The 19907-nt window shown below is 45.2% G+C and overlaps 1 protein-coding gene across 5 annotated transcripts in view; it reads left to right on the top strand.

Moving 5' to 3' along the window:
- The first annotated feature begins 241 nt into the window (after positions 1-241).
- The window catches only part of FARP2 (FERM, ARH/RhoGEF and pleckstrin domain protein 2), a 68660-nt gene continuing 48994 nt past the window's right edge, over positions 242-19907 (top strand). For 3 of the 5 annotated variants that reach the window (XM_027897697.1, XM_027897696.1, XM_027897695.1), the window contains exons 1-2: positions 242-442; positions 8776-8999. In XM_027897697.1, the coding sequence (XP_027753498.1) occupies positions 8796-8999 (204 nt within the window). In that variant the 5' untranslated portion in view covers positions 242-442; positions 8776-8795. Of the gene's footprint in view, positions 443-4202; positions 4240-8775; positions 9000-19907 lie in introns of those variants that run through there. The other 2 variants (XM_027897693.1, XM_027897694.1) reach the window with 2 other exon arrangements.

The raw sequence follows: 19907 nt of genomic DNA, 5'->3' as shown, positions 1-19907 counted from the left end.
TCTAATTGCCACTTTCACCATGAGAGCCAAGTTGAAATTCAGATACAATTCTGAAAGTCAAAGTAGGTGATTGCAAAAAGGGATTGCAGCCTCTCGGGTTTTTTTTTCTGTTAGCAGACTTTTCCTGAACACAAGTGACCAGACGTGTTCTAAAGAATCGGTTAGTATTGAGAGTTTAATCCTAGGTCACAGGCTGAGGCTGGTGGACTTTGCACTTTATAAAGGCCAATATAATTGGTAGTTGCAATGTGTGTAGAAGGGCTCTTGAAAAATGCCCCAAAGGGGAGCAATCTGAAAAGCCCCAAGACTTCCTTCTCTGAGAAGTGGTAGAGAATGATTGTTGGGGAGCAGTGGTATTTAAGATTGGAAGTGGAAAATTCCCCCCACAGAGACTGCAAATATCTGTAGCATGGAAATCAGTTTCTCAAGTTGGTTTAGCAAGGTACTGTTAATGCTGAGTGCCTTTGCCATTCTCTCTCTGCCAGTAGAAGGAGGTGCATTCTGCCCCTTTTTGAAGTTTCTGCATTTATTGCTGTGGAAGAACAGTAATTTTCCTGTGCCTGCACATCAGTTTTAACAGTAAGTGAGCCTGGAGTGAGAGAGTAATTCTGGAAAGTGGTATGTACAGGTATGGCTGTGTTGTTCATTCTTTGTGTTGATCATGTGGATTATATCTCCCACTATCCAGCAATTCCTGTTCACCTTGACTTGAGTCTTTTACCATTTGCTAATGACAGTTGGAGATTGATCGAATTCTGTGTTTTCACTCTTTTCATGTTTTTCTACCATCTGGGCCACTAGTGGGCTGCGAGTACAGAACAACGCCCCACACTATAATCACTGAAATTGCCTTGGTTTTGCTATTTGGTGTTCTTTGCCACTGTTGGTAGAGAACTTGTTAATCAGTGATGAGACAGGTTGAGGAATGATTTATTGATCCATCTAGACTGATCTCTACTCTGATGTGGAAGGCATTCCAAAAAATGGGTCGGTGAGATAAGACAACTAGTCTCTGTCTGGTTCTGCTGCACAGACTGCAAAGTACTTTGCTGAATTCTTCAGGGCTGAAACACTTCCAGACCAGGAACATGACCAGGGTGGTAACTAATTGTCATGGCAGTCTATCTAAGATGTGAACACCATTATGGAAATGCGAGTTTTTCCCTTGGTGGACCTCTGAGGTGCTCTGCAGCTGGTGATGTGACACCAGGTCCTCAAAAGTGATGGAAGAAAGAGTGATCATCCCATGGAGAAAGCTCTCAGCCCTTGCAGTTAGGCCTAAGTGACACTAACCCAAGCTTAGGCTTGGGTTAAGCATGTCTAAAGCAAATTGTTGAATACCTCCAGGTGGTAATGGATGGGAGAACTGTTGTACAAGACACTGGCTTGAACCAAAGTAGGACAGCGACAGTGAACTGGGACAGTCAAAGCTCTGTGAACTGCCCCAGAAGGGATTCTGGTGCTTTCAGTGACCTAACTGTCATGAAACCCATAACAATCCATCTTCCTAGACAGAAGGGAGACATAATGTAAGCTTTTGAAACTGCTTGCCTTGCTGTTATGAGATGGGAGACCTCTGAGACACAGAGCTTTGTAGTGTGTATTTGGAAAGTATATGCTGACAAAATCAGCAATAGGTATAATTTTTCAGCCTGCAGAGTTGCTCTTTGCCATGGTGAAGGATCTGAATGATCTGAAAGGCTTCTGAAAGAAGCTTTTCCAAGTTTCTTGGTTGATAAGAAATCTGCTTTGAAGGACTTCCTCCATCCTCATCCAGAGGATGATTAAAGAAAGAGATGACATCATGGTGTAGTATAAGGGCAATTCTAATTATCTCACTCAGGCCAAGAGGAGAATATGGTATAGATTATCTGTTATACTAGTTCAGTGAGTGAGTTACAGCTTGTAATCAGTTTCTTTCTCACAGGGAGAAAGTTGTGCTTTGTTCTGACACTGCATCCTTCCAACAGCAACAGCTGGCTTTCATGTGTGATGACATTCTTCTTCTAGCTTTGTTCTCTAAACTTTCCCTCTTCCTGCTGTAAAGGCTTCAAACACTGCCTGGATGGTTGGAAAATTTGACTTCATGGGTGTTATGGAAGCTCAGAGGTCTTTGTGGGTAACCATGAACAACATACTGCTGAGTCTGGGTATAGTGGGTCAGATAGCCATCCACTCTCTCTTTCAGCTTTCAAAATTACCAAACATCACATCTCAAGCATGTTTTTTATTAGAGTTGATGAGGATTTATTAAATGATTGGGTGTGTAGTACAGAGGTTCAGCCTGACAAGGCACTTCCTATTTGTATTATGTTTGGTTGGGAGTAGGAATCACAGAGGGTAGAGCTGTCACCTTCTAGACTGTAAAACTCAAGTCTTGTCGCTTCTTGTCCCTTCCCCTGCCTGTGGTGGCAGGTGATGCCATATGTCTCTTTGCAGCCTGGTTCTAAGTGTGCAAGTAGAAGTGTGAAAGTAGGTGGTGACTCCTCTTATATATATATATATACACACTGCATCCAGCTCTGTGGTCCCCAGCGTGGGAAAGACACAGCTATGTTGGAGCAAATCCAGAGGAGGCCACCTGGATGATTAGAGGAATGGAGCACCTCTGCTATAAGGAAGGGCTGGGACAATTGGGATTGTTCAGCCTGGAGAAGAGAAGGTTTTGGGGAGGCCTAACTGTGGCCTTTCAGTACCTGAAGGGGCTCCAAGAGTTCTGGAAAGGGACTTGGTACACGGGCCTGGAGCTGAGCGTTAAGACAGAGATGCTGGGGATGTGGACACTTAAACATGCTGAACCTTTGTGCCTTCTCCTTACTGGATTGTTTCAGCACAGTAAATTACTTGTGTTTTGGGTGAGCAATAAAAGTCTCGACTGTAGAGTGAAGCATAAAGAGGAGCAGCAGGGAGTTGACATTTCTAAAGCCTCTGCCTTATCTGTAATTATTGCTTCGTCTACCTTAGCATGGTCATATGTGGCTTTTAAAGTGATCACATCAGATTTGTTATTTGCTCTCCGGCTTAGCAGCAGCTGCTTTTTTGCACAAGAAAACTTTAGTGCTCTTTTTAGATGTTAAAGCAAGTGATTGAAATGAAGATGACTCTGAAGCACTTGGAAGGATGTGAAACTGTATTAGCACTTAAGTTGCAAATAAACCTGCCTGCTCAGTTTCCATTGCCTATGGAAGAGCCAAGCAAATGGCACGCAAAGAGAACACTGAGAAAGCTGTATCAGTAATGAGAGCACTCCACTTGATTGAAATCATAATTGATGTTATGAATAGAGTAGTCTAAAATGCTGGCTATACTTTTGCAACTTTCCTATTTTATTTTTTTTTTTTTGTATCCATGAGATTCTTCAGCTCCGTTTCACTTTTTAAGGAAAACAAATCATGGGATATATTTTTTAAAACCTCGTGTCTTTTGTTCTTTTGAAGACGTGAGAATGCTGCTAGTCAGGAATAACTCATTAAATTTGTGAGTTGCCTTTTTCTGTGGGTGAGCGCGGTGAAGTTGCTTCAGGTTGAAAGGGCTGTTCTGCACGATTTGTGTGTGTTTGTTCTTACAAAAGTCATATGCCATGTTAATACGCTGATTTTCAAATCGTTGTGAAAAAGCTCAAGTTCTCAGAAAACAAGGTGGCTCCTCGAATTTCTCATGCTCCTGGCCACCAACCAACCCCTGCCCAGACACCTCCGCGCTGGATTTTGGGCGCAAGCGCACCCCTGCCTTCTGTAGCGCCGAGGCTCTCCCTACCCCCGCTTAAAACGCGCCTGTGAGAAACTTAACCAGACACGAGGACCTAAAACACTCATTAAGAACGGAACGTGTAAGATTTTTCGGCCTGAACCGAACCGGTGGAGGTTGGTTACTGGCACACGGTGTCACCCCCAGGGGTGGCGTTTCCTTGTGCACATGCGATGCGCGGCGGGGCGGGAGGAGGGGGCGATGCCGGTGGTGATCCATACGCGGGGCCGACCCCACCCGGAGGGCGGTAACGGGACCCGGAGCAGCCTCGGGGGGCTCCGTTCGGAGCCCCCCGAGGCTGCCCCGGGTCCCGTTACCGCCCACCGGGTGGGGCCGGCCCCGCCCCATCTCCGCTGGCCCCGCCCCCTCTCCACTAGCCACGCCCCTTCCCCCACCAGCCAATGGGAGCGCTGGACGCAGGACGGGGCGGGGCCAGCGTGGGACCGGTGCGGGCGGCGGCGGCGGCTCCGGCGGGACAGGCCCGGCTCGGAGGTGAGGAGAGAGCGGGGATCGGGAGCGGGATCGGATCGACCCCATCCCACAGCCGGGGCCGGGGGGGGAGAGCGTGTGCGGGGCGGGAGGTGAGAGGGGCGGGGGGGAGGGAGGGAAGGAGCGGCGCCGCCGGCGAGCGGCGCCCCAGGCCGGTGTCTCGGCTCGGCTCGCCCCGCCCCGCCTGCGCGTCCGCCGCTTCCGCCGCTTCCAGGCCGGCGTGTGGAGAGCCGTGAGACCCTCCCTTCGCGGCCGTGTGGAGGGACGGTGGTCGGAGGGGAGTGTGGGGTCCGGTTGGCGCGGAGACGTGTCTGCTGTCACAGCGGGCCGCTCGGAGTGTTCGTGCCTCTTCTCTGCCGTGGGTGGGTTCCTGGGGCGTCGGTGTAGTGATGCTGAGGGGTGGGTGTTGCTCGGCGAGAAAGCTGAGAGAAGAAAGTTTGCTTCTGGTGGCTGAAGGGGCCTGATCTGAGAGTGCTTCCTTGCTGCTCCGTGCATGCTCCTGCCACGCTCAGGCAGTGGGGATCCCTTTGTATGGAAGGCAGGGATCACCCTGCTCACATTGGGCGGCGGGGAAACTGGCCTTACTTCAGACCTGCTTTCTGCACGGGGGGAGGGATGGAGCATCACAGTGACCCTGTCACTAACCAAAAGATGCTGTGTTCAGAGGAGTTCCTTTGAAAGCCCTCGGTATCATCCCTGGAAGTTTTCAAGGCCATGGTAGATGGGGCTCAAAGCAACCTGATCTAGGTGTCCCTGCCCATGGCAGGGGGTTGGAACAAGATGGGCTTTAAGGTCCCTTTTAACCCCAACCGCTCTGTTTCTATGATCTTGCATGTCCTCAGCTGTAAGCTGCCTTTCCAGATTTGCTGCTAGCTGAAAATGCTGTCTTGCTTCTGAAAAATAAGTTTATTCCATCCAAGTAGAAGATGAAGCTCATTGCGACTTAAAAGCTATTTCAAAAAGATGACAAAAAATACAAAGTACAAAAAGTAAAGAAAAATTATATACAGCTACCTAAATTTTTTAAGTTTTGTTTTATATGCTCCTTTACTTAGGGCTGAGAGCAACAGGGAGCTGATATAGGTTTGATGGCTGGTCCCTGTTTATAGGAAATTATCAGGACAAGGATTAGGTGCAGACAAGTTCAGGGAGGGGCAATGAAGGCAGATTTTTATCTTAGAACCACTAATATTGTGATAATGTTGCATTTTAGTTTCTCTGTGGTGAGACTGTGTTGTGGCTTGCCCGGGGCAGGAGGCTCTCAGTGCTGTGCGGCAGTCTGCTCTGCCTGTAAAACCTCCTGGTGCTTGTAACATTTCTCAGGCTTCACTGGTCTATTTTCCTCCTCCTTTCATGTGGTCAGCCCCTTCAACTGAAGTGTTTCTCAAACCATGGCACAACAGTTCTTGTTAGGAAATGTCATATGTAGTCAGAGTACATAAAACATGATAGGTAACTCTAATTGGTGGTAAAACTGGAAATAGTGCTTGGCTTGGGTAACATTCCTCACACATTGGGTTTTGGAGGCAGTGGGAGCAGACGAGACTATTTGGGGGTTGTGAATAGTTATGATGGCATCAGTAGGGGTGCTCTGGCAGGGAATGGGATGTGGCATGGAGACATGCTCCCAGCTGCCACAGCAGGCAGAGCACTGCTCTTCTGGGGATCAAACTTGCTTCTGCACATTGTGTTTTCCGCCTAGTGCTTGTTAGGCCTTTAAAATCTGAATATGTGCTGGCCAGGGTAAATATTTTTGGGAACGTGTCATCAGCAAGACACAAGGCTAAGCCCTTTTGAGTTCACTTTTCCTGTTACCACCTGTGGGGAAGGACTTTGACATCTGCAGTTTCTGTTTGAAACTTTGGTCTCTCCTGGCGGGTGACCAGAGCCAGTGAGAATACCCAGGAGCTCCTCATTAGTCCGGATTTGGGTGGCCTGCCTGCCTGCCTTGCCTTCAGGAAGCGGCTGGCTCCAGCTGGAGGGAAGGCTGCTGAGGCTTCTGCCACGGGGCTGCTCTGTGTTCTGCCTCGGCTGTCGCTGCTTGCATTTTTTCCCTTTTGAGTAACTGCAGTGTCTGTCCCTTCCAGGAGCTGTTTATTCAGAAGGGGATGAAGGTGCTCACGAAGCACTAACTTTAGGAGCAGGTGGCTAATAAACAGCCTCGTGAGGAGTGTGACCGATCCTGGGCAGCTCCAGTTGCTCATGGGCTCCTGAAAGGCACCAACAAAAACCTTACAGTGCAGTTACATGATAAGGGACACGGTGTCAGGAGGATACAGATGACACTGAGGTCTGGTTTCTCTTCACATCAGCACTTAAAAGATGTAACCTGGGCACATCTCTCTGCTGAATTTTGCTGTTAAGGTGGTTTTAAAATTTCGGAGCTAAAAGTTTTTCTGCTTGGCTGTGTGGCCACACAAACCAAGAAGTTCAGCAAAAATACACATAAACCACTTTGAGTTTCTTTGAGTAAGAAACTCTCTGCTTATTTGTCACCCAAGCTGGTAAGTTGGACACTGGACAGTGTGTGCCCACTTTTATGTTGAGATCATCCTTCATACTGGATTCAGTTTTGGACCCCTGAAGCATGTTCAGAGAAGGGAGCAGAGCTGGGGAAGGATCTGAAGCACAGCCCTGGTGAGGAGCAGCTGAGGGAGCTGCAGGGCCTCAGCCTGGCAAAAAGGAGACTCAGGGGACCTTCTCGCTCTACAACTCTCTGACAGGAGGGGGGAGCCAGATGGGGGTCGGGCTCCGCTCCCAGGGAACAAGGGACAGGACAAAGGGAAACGGCCTCAAGTTGCGCTGGGGGAGGTTTAGGTTGAACAGTAGGGAAAATTGCTTCATTGAAAGGGTGGTGAGGCACTGGCACAGGCTGCCCAGGGCAGTGGTGGACACCCCATCTCTGGAAGTGTTCAAAACGTGTGTGGATGGGGCATCTGGGGATGTGTTTTGGTGATGGTGTTGGCAGTGCTGCATTAATGGTTGGACCTGACAGTTTTTTCCAGAGTTTCTGTGATTCTCACACATGAATGGTCAGCTGGGAGGTTGGAGACTCTCTCTGGTGGTCTCAGCTGCCCTGCTCAGGCAGCACTCACAGAGGCCAAACAAGTCTTGTGGTGGGTGTGATTAGGTAGGAGGCATCTGTCTGCCCTCCTGGGAGAAGTTTATCTGTATAGGGGTCTGCAAGTATAAAAATAAAATCCCCCATAATGTTAAAACGCACTGGTCTGTAAGCTGGGAAGATATTTGACCAGACTCTATATGTGTAAGGATTGAAACCTAAATCACTCCCCGCTAATTTGTAAGGACATGTAAGGCTGGCTCCATTCAAATCCTTGCAGCAGGCTGCCTACCTACTTGCAGTACAGAGGGACAAAGGAATGTTTTCATGAGCTGCCTCTCTCCTTTTCAGACAAAACAATAACCTAACACTCCCTTGGATTTTCTGTGGTGGGCTCAGCAGTTGCAGTACCCACATAATTTGGATTTTTCAGACACACTGTGGTATTTGGGTAACGCACCCAAAAGCACCGAGAAGCCTCAGCCTTCCTGCTGAGCTCCTTGCACCTTGCTGCCAAATACTCTGTGCCAGCGGTGAGCGTGGGGCAGGGGCTGTGGTGCACCCTGAGCCCACATGCCTCACCTTCCATGTAGATCCTGCTGTGATCCCTGTGCAAATAGCACCACTGCTCCAGTGGCGTGGGAGAGCTGGGGAGAGCCATATGGGACTTGTTCCCCATGTCAAATTAAACATTGGCTCTGCACAACTGCCACCAAACCATGACAGCAAGACTCATGGTGTAGGAGTCGGCCTAGTTGAACTAACATTGGTCTCTGTAATTGCGATTTTTGCCCACTGATTTAATCTGGGCAGGTTTGCTAATGAGGTGAGGAACTGTTATCTGCAGCCAGTGCCTGATGAAGGCTCTGAGCTGCCAGCAGTTTAAGGTCTTGTATGAGTCATCATTTTGGTAATGGAGAAAGTTAATTGTTCCTGTTATCTTGGGGTGTGGTCAGTGGGATGGTTGGGTACAGGTGAGAGGCACAGTCCTGTCTTACCCTTCACTGCCTGTCTGCAGCGCTCATGCTGCTGGTGGTAGGGAGCCCAATCAGCAGGAAAACTCATCAGAAAATAGTGTGTCAGAAGGGTGGAGGGCAGAGGTTTGAGTATCCTGTTTCCTAACCATGTTTCTGAATGGTTATTTTTTCTTGCTACTTTTTCTTCCCAGTGTCTGGATTTTAGTCATAATAGAATGGTTTGGGTTGGAAGGGACCTTAAAGCTCATCTCATTCCACTCCCTGCTATGGGCAAGGATACCTTCTACTAGACCAGGTTGCTCTAAGCCCTGTCCAATCTGGCCTTAAACATTTCTGTCTTTGACCAGAGTTTTGTTTACCTTATTATTGGTTTTGCTAGAGGGACAAAGAGCCTTTAATAAGGATTTTGTGTTAGCGCTTCAGTGGGTAGTATTTTCACACGGAATGTCTGCGGGAGATCTTTCAGGCTGTAACCATCTGTTTTCTTCCATGTTTCTTTAGGCTCTGCTCACTGTTGGAAGATGGGAGAGATAGAGGGAACATACAGAGTTCTGCAGACGCCGGGCTCTCGTTTGGGTGCCCAGAAAACTGCAGGAGTGAGTACCTTGGAGCCAGGACAGAACCTCTCCTCTGCCATGGCATCGTCGCCTGCCAAAGCGCATGAGCGCGACCTCCCCATCAAAATCAAGATGTTGGACAACACGGTGGAAGTACTTGACATAGAGGTAAGAGAGATTGAAACCTGATTTTGAGTACACTGAGCCTCCGATGGTGTAAAGCTCACAAGGATGTGGCTCTGTACAGAGCTGGGGTGCTTCGAGGCGATATCTGAATAAAGATTCCTGTCGGGATTTTACCTACTTACAAGTAGTGAAATTAGTTGCACGGCTTGTTTTTTAAGGTCTTTTAAGTATAACAGATGTTTTGTGTTTTTAACAGACTTCAAACATAAGTGCACACTGTAAGGAGAGTCTTTCACTGTTGTTTGCTTTGAGGGAACACCGACTGTCTCCTGCCAAGCTGTTCTTGCTTCCTGAGCCACATGCAGCTTTGTCTGTTTGGCAACTGGGAGAGCAGAAGAGCTTTGTCTTAGTGACTGATTTATATTAAGTATTCTAATGGTTTGTATCCTCTTCAAGCAAACTTGTTCGTCTTTGAAAGTCTTTGGTTGCTGCCACGCTTTAGAAAGGAGGCACCAAAGCAGTGTCAGTGTTACTGAAAATTTTTATTTAAAAGTGTGCCTGGGGAAAGCTGCCATAAGACATACAGACCTCAAATTGGGAGGATTCTGCTTTTAAGGAAGTTTTTATTCTTCCAATTCTCGTTACATTTTCAGTGTCAACCTCAGCTTAATTCTAGCTTGCCTAAGATCTGTTGTCAGAAGACAGTTGTGTTCTAGTGAAGATACTCAGCTATCAGGTATTCTGTGTTAGTATCAAATCTGTAATCAGTAGTTTATAATTAGCACTTGTAGCCTTAGTTTGTTGCATAGACTCAAAAGAGTTTTTTCCAAATTTGAAAAATATGCCTGTGGAGTTCTGAAGAAATAGTGGGTTTTGGGAATGTCTTATACAGATTCTGTCCAGCTGTTCAACTCTCAAACAAGAAATTCGCCTTTTTTTTGTTTGTTTGTTTGTGAGACTGTGCCTGTATCCTCCCACCTGAGCACACACAGGGTACTGCAAACCCACCGCATGTACTGCACAGAACACAAAACCCTCTTTTTTTCCCTTTAAATTATGTCAGAATATTTTTTAGGAAATCTGCTGACTTTGATTCTTTTGAAGGATGATTTTATTTATATTTCCAAGTTGGTGTAGACGTTGGTGTTTTGATTAAAAAAAAAAAATTAAAAAAACAAAACCCCAAGCAACACCCCCAGCCCTGTAATTTTGAAACTCAGTGCAAGGCCAGGCTGGATGAGGCTTTGAGCAACCTGTGTTGTTGAGAGTGGTGAGGAGAAGGGGTCAGCCTTGGGTCAGGCCCAGAGTGTCGAGCACAAAAAACTCCAGAGTCAGCAGCTGTGGCATTAGAGTCCTGCTAATACACTGCCTCCGTGGCCTTTCATTTTTGTCTAAATGAGGTAGCAATGACAGCAAACAGGCATGAAGTAGTAAGCTGTGACCCTCTGCCTCCTGATTTCTTTGGTGAGCTGTTAGGATAGCAGGAACTGTTGACTACTGTTTGTAACAGAAAATGAGAATTTTTCACTTGGGGATTGAGGGCAAGAGTTAGGAAAAGGCAGCCACGTGGCTGAATAGGTGGTGTGAGCTAGCACAGGTTTTTTTTTAAATAATAAGAGAAATTGGTGATTAAGCAGCTGTCCTAGAGGGGTGGAGGTTCTGATCGTTGTGCCACTTGTCCACTCTTTGCTTTTTCAATTTTTTTTCACTGAGTGTAAAACCAGGAGGTGATGTTGTGGGCTTTGTGTTCGATTCAAGTCAGCAATAGGTAGTGCAGTGGAACACAGGCCTTTCCCATGGGCTGTTGGCCCTGCTTGCTCAGGGAGATGTAGCTGATGGCAAAAGGTGGTTTTGGGTTTCTTTTTTCCCCTGATCAAATAGTTTTCTCTTCTGTGAGAACAAATAGCAAATGACTTTATGCTGGGAAAGGTGATGTGTCAGTGCAGGAGACTGACTGGGCACAGGATCAGCTCCTAGAGGGGCCCTTCCCTGCGTAACATGGTGGGGAAACTGGTGCAGGAGCCTTTTTTATTGCCTTGCTGCCTAAAATGAGCCACTGCAGCATTTTTAACCACATGGGATACACAGAGTAGCCACAATAACAACTTAATCCAGGCACCTTTCACTTGTCATCCCCTCCTTTCTCCAAGATGTGTTTAAAACACTTGCTTCTCTCCTGACAGGAGTTGGTGGGTGCTCCCATCAATGTACCTAGAACAGTGTGTTATAAGTTCAGTATAGCTACATTCCACCACCTTTCGTCTAAAATCCACTGTCTCTCTCCACTCTCCCCGTCTGCACTGTAAGGTTTGCTTTCTAGCTGGGAATTCTATTAATCAGTAAGAGGGAATTATTCTTAAAAGTATGCTGAAGCAGAGATGTTCTTCAAGGAGTCTGATTTGAATGTTAGGGGGAGTGGAGAAGTGCTCAGTGTTTTCTAGAGTTTAAAAAACTGAAAATGGGCTATTTATGGTTTCTGTTTTCCCTCCCAAAACAGAAAAGAGAATTAAATATACCCATCCAAAGCCAGGTTGCAATATTCATTATTTTCACGGGTTGGGGTTTTTTCCCATTTTACAGCCAAGCTAGCCTGTTTAGTCAGCTCTAATTTTGCATTTGCCATGTCACAGGGTGCCTGACCTCTTCCCTCCAAACTAAGTCTGTCTGAAGGGTGGTTGTGCAGACTGTGAGATGACTGATCAGAAGATTCAATTTAGTTCCGACTGTGGGCACACTTCAAAGTAATCATGGTTTTACAGTAGAAGTTCTGCCAGCTTTCCAGATTTTCTGAAGAGATTAAACTTGGAGGCCTTTGATCAGCGCAAAAATATGGCAGGCTTTTAAAGTAGAAGGGCCTGGGTTGGGTTGAATTCACCAAAATGACATTTAATGAAATTGCTGCCATAATGTGATGTTTAATAGTTGGTCTGTATGTTGTTCCTTATGTAGGAAATAGGTGTTATGTAGGAAATTCTCTTACATGAATTATGCTCTATGCTATGAGGAAGTGCCCCAGAAGAAGCTGTTTAGATTTTTATTCTTCAAGTTTACCAAATTGTTTTGGGGAGAGTTTAGCACCTCTTCAATGGCATGTGCTTCCTCTTCTCCTTCTGCTTGAACATCAGATATAATTTGGGACTGAAAAATACTTTTTCATTATATTACAGTAGATTTTTTTTCTCTATTTCACCTATTGGAGAATGAATTCTGTAGAATTGTAATAGCCATTGTAAAATCATAGCATGGTTCTTCGCTCTCAGCAGATCCAGTCAGGTCTGCCTGCATGATCTACTTAAGGGGAAGATTTAAACTGGAATTTATTTGCTTCCATGCTATTCTTTTTGGGTTGTTTTGAGCACAGAAGTCTTTTTTTTTTTTAATTTAATATAAAATGAAGTAATGATGTTCTGCATCCCTGCGGTGCTGTGTGATGTGTCCCTCTCCCTGTGACACCAGTGGATTCCTGACAGGGAGATGTTCCACTCCGCTGCTGTTCTTGAGAACAGGCTAGTTAGATATGAGTACACTTTAACTCCCCTCTTTATTGTCTTATTAAGTGTTGTCCTCTCACTGTTCACATCTACTTTGGTGTTTACTGATGTAACCCTATGAAACTATTACATTACTACAAAACTGAAGTGGCTAATTCCATACTGAGCTGAAAATAGGGACTTGATTACTCTGTTAGAGATACTGTCTTTGCTGTCCACTTATATGACTCTTCCTTGGCTTATTTAAATTTATAAATTACATTATTCTAAGTGCAAAGCTACTTTCCATCCTTAAGTTTGGAGTAGAATAGAATAACTCTGGTTATTCTGGTTTCTGTGCAGTTTGCAGTTATCTGAAAGGTGCCATGAAAGTGGCTCCCCCTTGCATGTCTATTGCTCGTGACCAGCCATCGGAAGCCCTGAAATCAGATGCTGGGCTGGGACTGCAGGAGGGTTTTGGGATGGCAGAGGAAGTGATCTGACTGCAGTCTGCTTCCCATGGCCTGGAGAGTGTGTTTCCCACTTGTGCGCGCTGCAAAGCGCTGCTCTCAGTAACTGCGTGCGGTACCCTCGGTGCCCCTGAGAACTTTGGTGGGGATGATGCGAAACCCATGCAACTCAAAAAGCTGCTGTTGAGCAGTTTTAAGTAAGGAATGTGTATGTTACGAAGTGAGATCACATTGTGGGCACTGAAAAGCACTGCCTGTGTGCCGTGGTGAACCCCGAGCGCGTTGCCAGTGGGATGGGCAGCTGCCGGTGGCTCTGGGGTGTAGCCGCACTCTGGCATTCACTGCCCTCCCACCTCTGCCTTGCTCTCCCTGCGCCTGCTTAGACCTTCCCTTCATGAAGCTCTTCCCCTCTGCACTGTGAAAGTATTAACAGCTTAAATATGTGGGGAGCGGAGGGACAGGCTGCTGTTGAATCCTATTAAGTGCTGTGCTGGAGGAACTGAGGTGCTGTTGGTCAGCTCAGTGTTTTTCTTCCCTGGCCAGGAAGAAATAGTCAAAATTCCAGAAAGAATCATAGCCAGATGTTTGTCATTGCTTTGGTTTGACGCTCCTAAATATGGCAAATAAACTGCCTCAGGACTTATTTTTGTCTGACCTCAGAAGAGAAAGTTAGTAATTCACTATTTTAAATTTGAAGTTAATATAGGGTTTAAAATGAAGGTAACTGAAACTTTGCAATTTGTGTACTTTTTGATTCGACTGTATATTTTTTTAGACCTGTTATTTTGTGTGGGGGGGCTTGACTTTTTTGATGCTATGTAGGAATGTGGTATTGGGTGGGGAAAGGTGAAACTGCAGCCATTTTATTGAGAGACATTTTGGGGTGTGTGTTTTGTTCATTTGTGTTTGTTTTTTTTTTTTTTTTAAGGGAAAATGTGAACTTAAATTGTGTAATAAACACATTTTATTATTTTACAGTTCTCTTGACACTAGGTGTCCCATTACGTGTAAAGAAAATTGAATTATGCTGCAGCAAAGGAGAAACAATCTGAATATTCCTGTACAAAAAGTTGATTGTGTGCACATGTTGTAACTTAAGACACAGAAACCATTTAGGAAAATGGTCAGGTGTTACCACAGTCCTATGCCATTTAGTCAGAACAAGTATAAGAAATGCTGTATTCATAAATAAAAGGTAGTCCACTGGAACTCTTTTTTGGCTGTGTGCGACGTTCAAAGTTGGGTCCACATATGGGTAAATATGTAGAATATATGGAGCCTCAGAAAGAAAAAAAAAAACCGAAACCAAACCAAGAAACAACCTGCAGGCAGCTAAAGACAGCTATAGAAGTGCAGTGTGCTATGCAGCAGGTCAGAGGAACTTAAGGTTTGTGCCTACAGAAAAAAGGGACGTGGAGGTGAGCAGGGATGGTGTCTCGTGGTGCCGCCAGTTCAGAGCAGCACAGCCTTGGGGGTGTGCATTTAGTGAAACGGGGTTGCAACAGCACATCTGTGTGTCAGCCATTTCTCCTTACAACCAAAGTCACCTTGGGCAAGGGCAGTGTTGCCTACTTTGGTTAAAGGGAGACACTGAATATTTTAAAAGCTCTGCTATGGCGGCACTGCCTAGCGTGAGAGATTTACTTTTCAAGGCTGTGATGTTGAAGAACCCTTCTTTTTGACAGAGCAGTCACTCATTAATAAAAACAAGAATTAGAAAAGAAAAGGGCGGGGGGAAAAGGCTTTGTAGAGACTCTGTTAGAGCTGTCTGATATGTCTTCAACTGAAATCATGAAGGAACAGCATTGCTGTGCCCTCAGTTCTCTTCTCAGGCAGGTAGCCTGAAGCCAGGGGTGTAGAAAAGACTCCTGCTGGTGAGGGGGAAGTTAGCAAAGCTTGGGCTTGTCTAATCTGGTGTGTAGGTATTTATCACCATGTTATCGAGCCTCTGCTCAAAGTACAGTGGAGATTGATGTTAGGAAAGCTTTTACAATTTTGAATTTGCATAAAACAAAAGAGAGTTTGTCCTTTCCTATAGAAATACCTCATTTGCGTAGAGTTTAATGACTGGTGTTAATTTCTTTATGTTTTAAACTATTTCCTTTGGGCAGGCTTCCTCAGAGTTGTATGTCAGCCTGGAGTAACACAACACCTCGCAGGGGAAGTACAGAACCTGGGTGCTGTAACAGCTCTCCTCTGAGAGAAGGCTGAGAGAGCTGGGGTTGTGCAGCCTGGAGAAGAGAAGGCCCCAGGGTGACCTTGTTGTGATCTTTGAGTACCTGAAAAGGCTCTAAGAGAGCTGGAGAGAGACTTTGGACAAGAGCCTCGATTGATGAGACAAGGAGGAATGGCTTTAGAGGGCAGGGTTAGGTGGGATATTAGGAAGAAATTCTTCCCTGTGAGGGTGCTGAGGCACAGGCTGCCCAGAGAAACTGTGGCTGACCCGTCTCTGGAATTGTCCAAGGCCAGGTTGGACAGGGCTTGGAGCAACCTGAGAAGGTGGAATGTGTCCCTGCCCATGGCAGTGTGTTGGAACCAGGATGGGCTTTTAGGCCCCTTCCAACTCAAACCATTCTGGAATTCTGTGAAAGCCCAGATCAAATCTGGGCAATGTTGGCATGGATGATGGTTTTGAGGCAAAAGCAAAATTAATGGAGAAAGACTTGCAGTTTTAGTATGGTTTTTTACATGAACAAAGGAAAACAAAATATCATCTGTGTTTAAAGGGACGTTAAAATGTAGTTTTATTTATATACATATATATAGACATGAAATGATACTGTGCAAGTTCCCAGAGCACCCACAGGCTAAGTGCATGAAGTGACCAGGCCCGTCTGAGGGAGCAGGGATAGAAAGGTGCAGGGGTTTGCACAAGTATGTAGGGGCTTGTAGCAAAGTTCAAGGGGGAAGAAATTGTGATCAGTCTGCTAATGACTAGTCCCTTCACTTTGTTATGCTGATTTACAGCTTGTGTGAACAAAGTAGATGTTTAGACTTTTTGTTATGAACCTGATTTTGGGATCAGCCACCCCAGAGCAGCTCTCCTCTGTGATATTGTTGCTGTTATCACTTGAATGTTTGATTATTAGCAAGCAGCAATTCTGGTACCAAATCGTCAGGCAGTACTACTGTCCTGTGAAACTCTGTCTGAGTGCTCCAGGGTTTTAATTTGCGTGACTTCGCTCTTCCCCATGTAGTCTGGAGCAGTGCATGAAGCAGAGGTATTGGGGGTTCACGTCTGTATTTATCTCTCCAGGTAATGAAAGTAACTGAGAATTTCTGCTTGGTGGCCAGTATTTTTGATATGGCTCTTCTATGGGCTGTTTGTAACTAGCCCTTGGGAACTGTGTGTTGAACTGAGTGCTTAACTGTGGTGCCATTTGATTTTTCTCTGAGCACAGTGTGTTTTATTCCAAGTACTACAGGTATTTCGTCATGGCACCACTTTTAAACTTGAGACCATTTTTTTTGCCTCTATATGCTGTCAACCTAAGTATACATTTCCCAATCTGTTCACGTAATTCCCTCCCTCTTGGGGATCTTTTCCCATGTCAACCAATTGTTGTTTTCCTACTTTCAGGCATCCAGCGAGTCTGGCCACGCTGGAAAAGCATGTTTGTTGGGTAGGACTGGTTCATTTGGCAGTGAAGTGCTTTAACACTGCTTGAACCTTTAAATGATTACAGTTTTAAAGCTAGCTTTAATTAAATGAGCCAGAGGCTTCCATTTCTAGAATAATTTGTCTGGCTGTGGGTTCTGCTTAAGAAACCCCTGACAAACCCACATCAAAAGTAACCACTGAAATCTTAGGACAAAAAAAAATTATGGGGAGGGAGTCATAGAATTATTTATTTTTAAAACAAAAAAATATGCCCAATATTGAGTGCAATAATGGAACTTCAAATAGCTTAGACATTGGTAATTGTGTTTGCAGCTTCCATTTTTGAGTATACTGGATTTCAGTGCTGTGTAGAAATACTGTAAGACAGTATTTTTAAAAAGAAGCTCATTTTCAAGGTGAAAGTGCACACTGCCCCATTTTGTGATGAAGTAGTTATGGAATAATTTTCAGGATGGGGGAGTTCAGTCTGTGACCATGGTACAAGCTATGCTGCGAGGCCCTGGCTTGGGTGGGTGTGGATGTCGGTGTTGCATTAATAGAAGTGATTCCCAGTGTCCAGAGCTGCCCTACCAGCACAGGGACATGGGAAACCAGGGCTGGCCAAGGGTTTGGCTACATCAGGGGAGCTGGGTGCTGGAAGACTGCTGCTGCAAGTGGGAGACCTGGCAGCTGAACTGTGCTCTCTGGGGGATGACGGGGAGGAAGGTTTTAAAAAAATAAATTCATACCAATGACTAGGGTAGAAGGTTGGATGAAGTTTCACAAACCTTATATGTCTGCTGGGTCATCTCCGTGACCAGTTCTGTTAGAAATTGGGATTGGGAACCTCAGTCAGTGGCAGGTGGGGACTGCAGGGCATGAGGACCTTGCACCAGAGTCACATCCCCTGCTGTCACCAGCAGGGCATCCCGTGTTCTGTAAGCTGTTAAATGATCTGCAGGCTGCTCTAGGTGTGGTCTCAATAAAGTAACCTGTAGTTGAGACCTGTCAATATAGAAGAGTGGATAAAACAAATGTATTTAAAATACTGTTTTTCTTCACAAAGAGTTAAAAAAGAAATTGAAAGAATTGAAGCCTAAAGTTATTGTTAAATGCTCAGATGATCAAAATAAAATAGTACTTAAGCAGTTTGGCTGAGCACATGAAACCAGAGTTTGACACAGTTGTCACCAGATACCCATTTTTGTGGGGAGGCAGGGAATGCTTTCATTGGAGTCACTTGATCCAATCAAAATTGAAGAAGCAATAAAGTACTGAAAAGGAAGGCAGCTATTTCTTACTTTCTCAGTCTGCAGATTAAATACTAGATATGGAGCAGTAAGGTCTTCTTGTTTTAGCCTCGAAAACACAAAGTTAATAAATGGTCTTCTTTGCCGTCTTAGATTATTTCCTTCTTTCTAATAAACATGTAAGCGTCCACCCTGTATTCAGAAATGCAGTTTTGTTTATGTGTGGCATTAATGATAGTTATTAACAGGGAGTTTTGAGGGTGTTTTTTCTGTCTCACACTGCATTTGGACAGAGATCTAACAGATTACAGGAGGGCTGGAGATAAACAGGGCTATAAACTCACTGAAATGTTTGCATATTTGTGATTAAGAAAGGAAATAACAAGTCTATGTGTAGTTGCCATTTTTTTTTTTTTTAATTTGCCAAAAACGAGAAATCACATTTTCCTTAGGAAGACCACTGAAGTCCCCCAAAGAAGAAAAAGCAATAAAAATCCATGACTGGTGAAGGGACCTTTATTTAACTCTGTTCCCTTTGCTCTGGCTGTTCTCAGGGCACTCTGTGTTGGCTCCATGTTGGCTCTGTTGGCTTCTTGTCAGTGATGACGTCAAATCTAAACTTCTCCCTCTCATGGAGATCCACTATTTATTGGAGGGTTTGATTTCCTGACAGTTGCAGATTTCTATAACACAGAATCCAAGGTGTTTGCTGACATTGGGGACCGGTGGCTCCCCTGGCTCTGGCTGCTCAAGTGTTTCCATTCTATACCTGTAGTTTATAACTCTTCAGTTTTTCCAGACCCCTGACTTTTGCACTGATACTTTTTTTTCTCTTTCCCTTCCAGCTTAACTGCTGCCAAAAGCGGATTTCTTTATTGGAAAGTTTGAGCAAGGGCAGTTTGTCCATTTTGGAAGATGAGAATACTACTTGTTATGAAAGTACCAGGGTTTTTTTGTTTTTAAATTAAAATATGTGGAAGCAGAAAGTTAAGATGTTCTGGAAGACAAGTTTGGGAGTTAGAGAAGAATTAATTTCTATAATACTGAGCTATGGTCTACTGTTTGAGCTATGACTGTGTGTTCCCAGTTTGTTTTCCTCCCTGAGCTCAAATGTTATGGCACATAGAGAGGATCTGCCATGTGGGTTGTGATATTTGAGAAAATAGCAAATAACTCTTGGGTTGATTCTCCCCCTCTGCTCTGCTCTGGTGAGACCTCACCTGTGTTGCTGCATCCAGCTCTGGGGTCATGGCACAAGGCAGATGTGGAGCTGCTGCAGTGAGTCCAGAAGAGGCCATGGGAGATGGTTCAAGGGCTTGAGCTCCTCTACTCTGGAGAAAGACTGGGAGAGCTGAGGGTGTTCAGCCTGGAGAAGAGAAGGCTCTGGGAAGACCTTAGAGCCCCTTCCAGTGCCTGAAGGAGCTCCAAGAGAGCTGGAGAGGGACTTTGGGCAAGGGCCTGGAGGGACAGGATAGGGGGTTCACACTGACAGAGGGCAGGGTTAGATGGGATGTTGGTGGTGAGGCCCTGGCACAGGTTTCCCAGAGAAGCTGTGGCTGCCCCATCCTGGGAGTGTTCAAGGCCAGGTTGGATGGGCCTTGGAGCAACCTGGGATAATGGAAGGTGTCCCTACCCATGGAATGAGATGATACTTAAAGTTGCTTCCAACCCAAACCATCCTGATTCTATGATTCTATAAAACAAAAATAACTGGTTTTACGACTTTTTAATATTATTTATATTTTACTCCTCTGTCCTAAAGATTGCTAACATTGAATATGTTTATTTTTCTGATAAAGCAACAAATACAGATACCTCCTTCAGGCAAGAAACTTCAGCTGAAAATGCTTGATCGTATGAATTTCTTTTCCCTGCCTTATGATGTTTTAGCAGTGAGCAGGGTCTGAAGGTGTTGCTTCTGTTGCCATGCAGGGCTCTCTGTGGCATCACCACCAGTCAGGGTACCCTGCTTGCACTTGCACAGCTCTGAGGGAACTTTTCAAGCTTGATCTGAATAAACAAATCAATTTGAAATAAATCTATTGTGCTGAACAGTCCTCTAATGATGACTTGTTAAAATTAGCTGCAGTAATTATCTGCAGAACGGAATCACTGAGAAAAACTGTTGTTAGCTGCCTATTTAATTTTTTTTACCTTTT

This window comes from Empidonax traillii, unplaced genomic scaffold, assembly GCF_003031625.1.
Source record: "Empidonax traillii isolate 1590-97213 ecotype Southwest subspecies unplaced genomic scaffold, ASM303162v1 scaffold554:size495636, whole genome shotgun sequence".
Lineage (NCBI taxonomy): Eukaryota > Metazoa > Chordata > Aves > Passeriformes > Tyrannidae > Empidonax > Empidonax traillii.
Note: the sequence above shows the minus strand (reverse complement) of the source record. Positions and strands in the feature narration are given on the sequence as shown.